Raw genomic sequence first — 8,936 nt, 5'->3', positions numbered from 1 at the left:
GCCTCCAGCAGACTCTACCTGTAATACTGTTCATTGCCTAGAATGCCTTAGGTGTAAGCAGCTCTCTGGAACAGGTAGTGGAACTGGCCAATTAAAGAGTCAAGGTTCAGAAAACTCTATTAGAGCCTAATACCAACAAATACTGAAAGATTAAATGAGTTCAGGCATGCCTTGGCAGTTAATTAAAATAGAACAGAGATTAGAATCTCAATCTCCGTTTAGTGTCCTTTTCCCTCTACCCACTGCCAACTGCCTCTGATCAAAATTTTGCACTGGAGTTTTTCATACTCAAACTGGGTATTTCCTGTCAAAGTTGGGTATTAATCGGTTGATTATTAAGGGGAAAAAAGGGGGGAGGGGACACTTAGCACAGTACCTGGGGTGCAGTAAATGCTGGACAAATCTTAGCAAAATTGTCCCTTATTTTTGGCCTCTTAATGGGGAAAGTTTGGCTGTATATGGTGGTTAATGATTAACTTACAAATGCAAATCTTGGGTAATTTGCAGGGTTGGGGAGGAGGACAGGGGTGGTGGTCAGTATGGGTTGTGTTTAACAAACTGGGACAAACTCAGCAAGGCCAGCTTGTTCAGATTCCTCTTCTGTATCCCTTTGTCTTCTGAGGTAAGGATGCGCCTTTCCTCTGAGTACAGGGAGGGCACTTCTCAAATTAGGGTTTGTAACTTGCTTCAGGGAAAGGTCAGAGGGTTCTTCCTGCATATGCCATTTCTCAAATTTCTTCAGCTTAAAATAGTGACTGTGCTAAGGTGCCACATTTTGGGGTAGCATGTCCTGAACCTCATCAATAGTCACTTCCCTTTTATTTTCAATTTATAGAAATGCAACTGTACCGGAAGCAAAGGATTAAAATAAAAAAGGCTGTATAAACTGAGCAGAAAACCCATCTGCAGAGAGAATGACCCCAAACAACTTGCACTGTCGTTCCCATTCTGAGCCTGCCTTTAAATCAGGCAAAACCACCATGGTTCTGCCTTTCCTTTCTTTGACTAGATTGGTAACAGCACAACTCGTGATTTTTGTTTTCCAGAAGACTGGGAGGGGTCAGCAAAGAAGTCAAGGTAAGCTCACTTACTCAAGAGCATCTGCTGAGAAAAGGCCTTTACACTAACATTTGTTCCATCTAACCCCTGATGTTTGAGCTTAACTAATGCCAGATAATAAAGCCTTCCTCTCTTCCTGTCAAGCCAGCGAACTTTGACTCAAGTAGAGGTTTTGAGTCCTCATTGTTTTTTTTCTTCCCTCTCTGTAAAGAGTATTGTAGGGGAGGAAAATAATATTCTGCCTATCTTTATCTAAGTTCTTAGTTGAGGCCCTTGTAATAAAAAACAGATTAACAAGAGAAAGCAAACAGAAACTTATTAATGTGTACACCTTATGTACACATTTATTATGTGTACACGGGAAATACTGAGAAACTCCCCAAAATGGCTTAGGATTCAGGCTTAAATAGCATATTAATAGGAAAAGGTGAGGGATGATGCAGGCCTCTTGGGAAAGAGTGACTTTCAGGAAAGATGAATGGGCCCTTAGGAGAGGAGGTGGGAGGTCTCATGAAAGTTGTAGCAAAGTTTGTCAGGCTGTTTTTTCTAGTCCCCTTTTCTGTGATAAGAATCAATTATCCCTGGTTGATGAAACTCTCCAGGAGGGGATTTATGATTTATGCCAAGTGTGTTCCTTTTAAAGGATCCGTCTTTAGGCTGATAAGGGAGCTCAAAGAAAGCCTCTATCTGTATCTGTATCTGTTTTTAAAGCGCCTACCCGATGTGAAACAATCCAGAAGCCCGAGTGGCATACTTTGAGGTGCTGTATCCTGCTACTCTTCAGTATCATAGCATACTGGACTCCGCATCAGGAGGAGCAATGTTCATTTTTAATGCTAATTTGGAGAAGGGGGAGGTTCAGCGTCCACAGCGGGGCTCCTTCCAGGAGTTGAATGAAAACCAGGGCAGGGAGCACAAAATGTTTTCCTTATTCTCTGTTCCCAACACAGGTATGGCCAAACACTGCACTATGCAACCGGCCTTCTCAAACCTCTCTTCCAAGGTTGTATTTTATTTGAAATGTAAACGATAAAGGTGGGTTTCATTGTCTCTGAAACACTAGTCACAGCAAAGCACAATCAGCTGTTTTAATTTCTTGCTAAAAAGAAATGACACTTTTATTTTCCACTGTTTTATTATAAAAATCAACATTTCATTTGTTACAACTCAGCTTATTGTAATAATCAAAAGGGGATTTATACAAGGTATTTTTATACAGTTTACAATTAAAGCACTTATTTTACAAAAAGGGGGAAGTGAATAGTGGACAAGGGCTGACCAAATGTTGGCCATTAAAATATAAATACATCCTTGCAAAGCACCATCGTACCAAAGTCCATGAACAAGAAACACCAGCTGACTTTAAGACAATAACAAAGATTAAAGCTTAAGAAAAAAATTTTAAAACACAAAGGATAAACATCTGAAAGCAGCACCAGATCCTTCACTTGCAAATAAGGCTAGTCCAGCTTAAGCTTCTTGGTATCCTCTTAACTCTTTTCAAATTTTCCTACTAACTCCAGATATTTAATTTCATGTAAAATTAGACTTATTCACTTTCTTTTCCTTTTAATATTCATATTTAGGTATATATATATATATATATATATATATATATATATATATCCTTCTTATATTTTTTTAAAAAAATGGACAGTTAAGCATAAGCAAAAGCACACTGTTTCTAAATCTTTGGTGTAAACTTCTGGGTAAACCCTACATAATGGTGAAAATCTACGAGTTAGTTTTCGTTAGGTCTATACTCTGAGTACAAGAAATCACATAGTTTATAGTTGTATCTATAAAGTCATGAAGTTTTTTCCAGCAATAAACTTACAGTTTAAGGATGCCTTATGAAAAAGAAAAACCGAGCAAAATTTACCTGGACTGAAGGAGGGAGAGGGTAGTCAGTAAGATCTAAGATTCTTACTGACTACCCCCTTCTACTCAGGGGCAGGCTTAGTTTAATGAGATGCAGAATCAAGTCCAATGGAAATATCCTGAGTATATGGATTCATGATGCTCATAATTTAAAAATTTTAAACTATAAATGTAAAACGTTATCCCCTAAAACTGAAAATTTCAAAAGCCAAATTTTGGGACTATGATGAAATGATGCCATCCCAGAAGTCAGAAACCACACATATGCTACAAGTACTTTCTAAAATCATCTGTTATTTCTCTTGGCTCATTTTAGGCTTCGGATAAAGAGAGGAGTACCAAATAAAATTAAATTTGAGTTCAAGAATTCTGAGAACAACACTTGATTATAAACTCATGACTCAGTCCCTGTCTACACTTCATGTATAGTCTCATTTGTGGATGCCCAAACATTTGTTAGCCAACTGATATTCACATACTCATAGACACACTCCAAACATACTACGTATGTCATTATACAGACTTAAGCTTATTAAAAGCTTGGGGTATGAAAAGCCCAAGACTTTGTTTCTCAATTTTGTTAGATGTGTAATGGTAACCAATACACAACTCTTAGGGCATGCCAATCCAATGAAGTGGCAAGTTTCCCCCGCAAGAGAAAAAACAATTTTAAAAACATTTCTAGGAATCGAATCTGGGCACAGGACGCCACCAGCACAACTATCACAGAGAAGCAGAAGTAGTCTATTATGATGGCTGGTATCAGGTTGCACAAACATACACAGATTCATTAATAGGCTAGCTAAGCTGCAGCTACTAACTCGGCTTGAAGTATTCTTCATTAATAGGCCTTGATGGCAAAACAAAAAGATTTTACCCCAAAACTAATGGCTACCTAATGCAGATGGTGGCTATTTTTATATACTAAGTTGGAGTTGGCCTTATACAAATTACTGACTTTAGAGTATTTTAAAATGATGAACAAATATATCCTCAATTCATGCTAAAATGTTACTGCTCAAAAGTCCTGCCCCCAAATTAATGGCCTATAGATGAAAATGTACTGTAAAGTCTTCATTTCTAAATATATATCATCCCTTCAGAATAGCTGTTCTCAAGGGTCGTAATAGCGATTGACGGTATATCATACAGTATTTTATATTAAAATAACTAATTTTCCGCTAGACAGGCATCTAAGCTACTACAGAAGAGCAGCAGTGTCAAAGGCGTAATAAAATTTCATGAAAGAAAAATTAATACCGAGAATTCTATCCCTTAACTCTTTTTTTTTTTTTTTTTCCCCTTGTGACTATGCCATTATCTGATTTAAGCAGCAAAATCCCTTAGGCCACTGTTCAGAGGTAAAAAGACCACCTCGATGAAGTCTAGTCTACTACATAGTGCATAAAAAGTATGCTATGCAAGAGCTCATTTCTCAGATAATTTTAATCACATCAGTAAATAGGCATACTTTAAGGCATATGTTCAAAATTAAATACTTCAGTATTTAAGGACTCTAACAACATTTTATTCTTTTTTTCTTCATGGATAATGAATATAGCAACATACCAAATTCTAAATCCTTTTCTACTTTTTCCCCTGATTTGTGCTTAAGTTATTTATCTTCAGTTTCTCCAATTAAACCTCTTGTGTCTAATAATCAAAAAGTTTACTTATGCTTAACTGTCCATGTAATCTGAGGACCAATCTTTCCTGAATTTTGATAATTCTCTCATTTAGAAGTACCCTCCCCCAAACATTAAGAATCCATCTCAAATACCCCAGGAAGAGGATTCTGAGATTAAGCGGAACTGCCTTCAAATAATTTCAAACAAATTGGCACACAAATCAGTATTTTGCAAGAAGAGGCCATTGCCATCGCAGTACAAGCACTTGGACTGAGATATAACAAGGCAGTATTCTTCTTAATTCATTATAGTGCAAGTTTCCACATGGGAAGCCCACCGGATAAAGATGCACAATAAAAATGTAAACATATAGAATTCTCAAATTCTAATTGATACCCAGTTATTGCTAACCTTTCTATCTTCATTTAAGCATCAAAGGCCCCATGTCACAGAATACAACTCCAGTGTCCATTCTGTTAAACTGTGAGCACTTTGTCTACCAACAGGAAGAGTTAATGCTTGTTCGCCTGAAATGCAAGACACTGATGGATCACCATTTATTTATAGGCAAAATCAAGTGCACCTGATTCATATAAGGTGTCCCCAACAATCTAAGCATTATTCTGAAACCACATTTTTTTCCTCTTTAAAAAGATTCCTTAGGTATTTTTAATTGCTTAAAAAGTTACTTCATCCCTGCCAGAATTCTGAATCTCTTCTTCCATTGTTTTCTCTTGGGCCCTAAAATCCAGAGAGGAGGCCTCAGCAAGACAGAATTTAAAAAAAAAAAAAAAAAAAATCATTTGGTAACTAATTGACTGACATCTGTTAAAGTAAAAATACATTAGTTTAAAAACATTTTCAGTTTTAGCAGAGAAGTGCTGGAAACACGTAAAAAGCAGGAAACTGACTTGTGGCAAGGTGGCAGAGCAGTGCTAGAACTGTCCCACGTCAGCCCTTGAGAGCTAAAGATGCAGCAACCCAAGGACCACGCGGGGCAGGCTGATTATGTAAGAACCTTCCATTATTCCCCTCCACCCAAGTTCTGACAGCCGAGAAGTTACTAGGTTGACCTTCTCATTTAATCCATATTGATAAATTTGTTAAATCATCTTAATCCATAATGGGATAAAAGAGAACACACAAAAATATATAAGAGGTGAGTATAAGAATAATTTGTGGATAATTTGAAAACAATCTTAACATTCACATTGGGTAACAGGAAGATATTAAACTCACGTCACACATTAAAAGAGGTATGTATGTAGACATCGTTCTGAGAAAAAGTGACCTAAAGAACATGAAAATGTCACAAACAGTTAATAAAGGGAAAATCTAATGATAACAAAAAAAATTCTCTTCTTAAATAGATTGTCTCTAACCGGAACATATTTAAATGTTTTACTAGGAAAAGAACATATATATATATAAACGATTTCATATTGTGATATTATGTGCTGAAAGTACTGCAAGGATATATGATTAATTTACAACAAAAACATAATGGTTAAATTTGTAATTCTTAAACATTGCCTATATGTGTTGTAAAAAGAGATTTTAATGAGCATTAAAACAATCTTGGAAGAGGAGCAATAATATGTCTAACCTTTGATCATTATGCAAAAACAGCAGTCAAATTGAAGAGCTAAGCCTACAGAGGAATGGAGCTAGTAGAAATATTAAAATGCAACCTTAATTTAGGAAATTCCATTTAATCAATCCTCAGATAAAAAGCTGTGAATAAATCGTGATATCTTGGCAAAATGGCCTACAAAGCTGCTGGGGGAGGAAGCAAGGTAAAAAACACCTAGTGAAAAAATTAATTCTTTTGCCAGAAGTTGTGGGTTCCAAGGTAGGGACAGAAGACTTGCAAAGTCTTACAAAGAGCCCCACACCTTCTTACCAGACAGCTGATTTCCTAAAATAGCAACACCCAGAAGGGATTTTTATAAATACCTACTTTCCTCACTAAAATAATTGGATTCCTAGAGAAAACAAAGCCCTTTGTCCAAAGTTAGTTTTAATTCCTTTTTTTTTCCTTTCGTGATTTCTTAAACTTGTTGGCCCTCAAATGTTAGTTAATATGAAGGCTATTTGGCTACTTCCAAGTATCTGTGGTTTGCTGCTCTGAGATGGACTTAAATTCTTCTGCTTCTTCTTCTTCTTCTTCTCTCTCTCTTTTTTTTTTTTTGGTATCAATAAAGCCCAGATATTCCTGGTCAGTGATGCCTTTATTATTTCTGTTTCCTTTGTATTCAGTCACTTCACTGGGTTTAAGGCATGCTTTGTGTATTTAGTTTGCAAAAATAAAACTTTTAGTACAAATTTATTTTTTATACAAATTTTTATGGCACAAGCAGCAAATCTGTTTTAAGAAAAATATATAAATATCCCTTTCTTCTGTACAAATATCTCCAGTATTCCCTACCCCATTTATAATTTTTTAACTGTACATGGTCTGCCTCATCGTTCTCTAATAGCTCCCTCCCCCCCTCCAGATCTCAACCAAATTTGTATTTACATTTTTGCATTGGAGGCAGTCAGAGGAGGAGGGCCCCTCCTCAGGAGGAGTCTGTACAGGGAGAGGGTGGCGGTGGGTAGAGGTGATGAGAGTAGCTCCTCTCTGTGTATGGAGAAGGTGGGCAGCTTTCATAGTTCTCTTCGGCTGACAGGTATTGGCTTCGGGGTGTGGGAGGTGGAGGCACAGGCTCTGAGTCATAGTTCAAGTCACTAGTGTAGCCCTTGGCTGTTGCCACTGAGGTCATTCTCCGGCTGGGAGCATAGTCACTGTCACAAACATCTGTGCTGCAGGGTGTGGTAGGGGGTGCAAAGTGCCGGTAACTGTATGGCCTGTAGCTGGTATAGGAGGAAAATCAAGAGAAGCAGACACTTAGTTTTACAGAAAAGCTGTTTTCCCTATCAGAATATAGAATTATTAAATGTAAACTTCACTTTGAAGATAATGCGCTACTACAATTTAAATTTGTACAGACCAGGAGACAATTTGCAATGGCCAATTAAAGGAAGACAGTATTTCATATTTGCAAATAAAATGTGACTAGAGGCATTTAAAAATGGATAGGTTGGTCATACAGAGGTAAACTCAACCTAGCCTCTGGATGTGCTCTTATACCTTAAGTTAAACCGTTTCATTATATTCAAAGTTATACTTAATGATCATCTCTGGAAAGTCTTTTATACATTTTGCATTTAGTCTATATAGTGGACTGACCTCACCAATTCTTTTTTTTTTTTTTTTTAAGTTTTTATTTATTTGACAGACAGAGATCACAAGTAGGCAGAGAAAGAAGGGGAAGCAGGCTCCCTGCTGAGCAGAGAGCCTGATGTGGGGCTGGGGACCCTGAGATCATGACCTGAGCCCAAGGCAGAGGCTTAACCCACTGAGCCGTCCAGGTGCCCCACCAATTTTTGCTGTTCCATAGTCTGTGAGAAGAACGGGTCTTCACATATTTGATCTTACTCAATCATGTTAGTATTCCTGTAACATTCTTTAACTGATCTATAATTTACTTAATAATCTGAAAATGTCTGAAGACTTCATTCTCTCTTTAAAACAAATATTGTGCAAGCCATGCTGAATTTTGGTAGACAGCCTAAGGGGCATATCTATCCCATTACTGTCACTATCAGCCAAGAGAAAGTGCTATGGTTTGAAGGAAAGAGTTTTGATCCCCTGTATACAGAAAAGCATACTGTCCTAACAACAAAATGATTAATTCTAAACATCTAAATAATGTAGGGCCAGTATATTTTCCAATATGTATTTCAGACACCTAATTTATTTCTTATACTTATTGTTCCACCTTTTCAAATAATCTACAGCCGTTAATCAAGTTTATAGCATGGTTCACTAATAAAAAAGGAACTGAGAAAACATGAACACACCAGTGAAGAGAAGAGCTAGAAGTGCTAGCCTTTCTATCGTTTCTACTTCTATCCGTAACCTCATATACCACTTATATTCCAAATATCGTAAAGCTGATCTTATTTCATATTTATCCCAATCAAGGTTTCTTCAAATGCTTTGTTATCAAACAAAGTGACTAGAAGAGAGGGGTAGGAGCATGTGTAAAACTGAAGGAACAAGCCATAAGATGCCCAGTGCTACAGACTGCCACAACATACTATCCTAAGATATATCCACCATTTGGTATCACCCAGGGTTTGCCTCAAAAGAAATGGCTGCCAAAGACCAAAAGTTACATGGCCTGCTGAGCAGGTTCCCAAGTGTTTTCACTACGAATAATGACATGATGTCATTGCACTTTTTAGGTTTTATCTTTCTGTCCAATCATACATTGAGTCCTGGTGAAATTTCTTGGCTCAACATTTAAAGGCCCAACACTT

The 8,936-nt window shown here is 37.1% G+C and overlaps 1 protein-coding gene across 1 annotated transcript in view; it reads right to left on the bottom strand.

The window, feature by feature from the left end:
- Positions 1–2,175: 2,175 nt before the first annotated feature.
- LRP6 (LDL receptor related protein 6) overlaps positions 2,176–8,936 on the bottom strand; it is a 181,604-nt gene continuing 174,843 nt past the window's right edge. The window contains exon 23 of the mRNA XM_047740549.1: positions 2,176–7,424. Within this exon, the coding sequence (XP_047596505.1) occupies positions 7,130–7,424 (295 nt within the window). The 3' untranslated portion in view covers positions 2,176–7,129. The remainder of the gene's footprint in view (positions 7,425–8,936) is intronic.

This window comes from Lutra lutra, chromosome 8 (assembly GCF_902655055.1).
Source record: "Lutra lutra chromosome 8, mLutLut1.2, whole genome shotgun sequence".
NCBI classification, from domain to species: domain Eukaryota; kingdom Metazoa; phylum Chordata; class Mammalia; order Carnivora; family Mustelidae; genus Lutra; species Lutra lutra.
The sequence above is the reverse complement of the archived record's forward strand: the minus strand, read 5'-3'. Positions and strand labels throughout refer to the sequence as shown.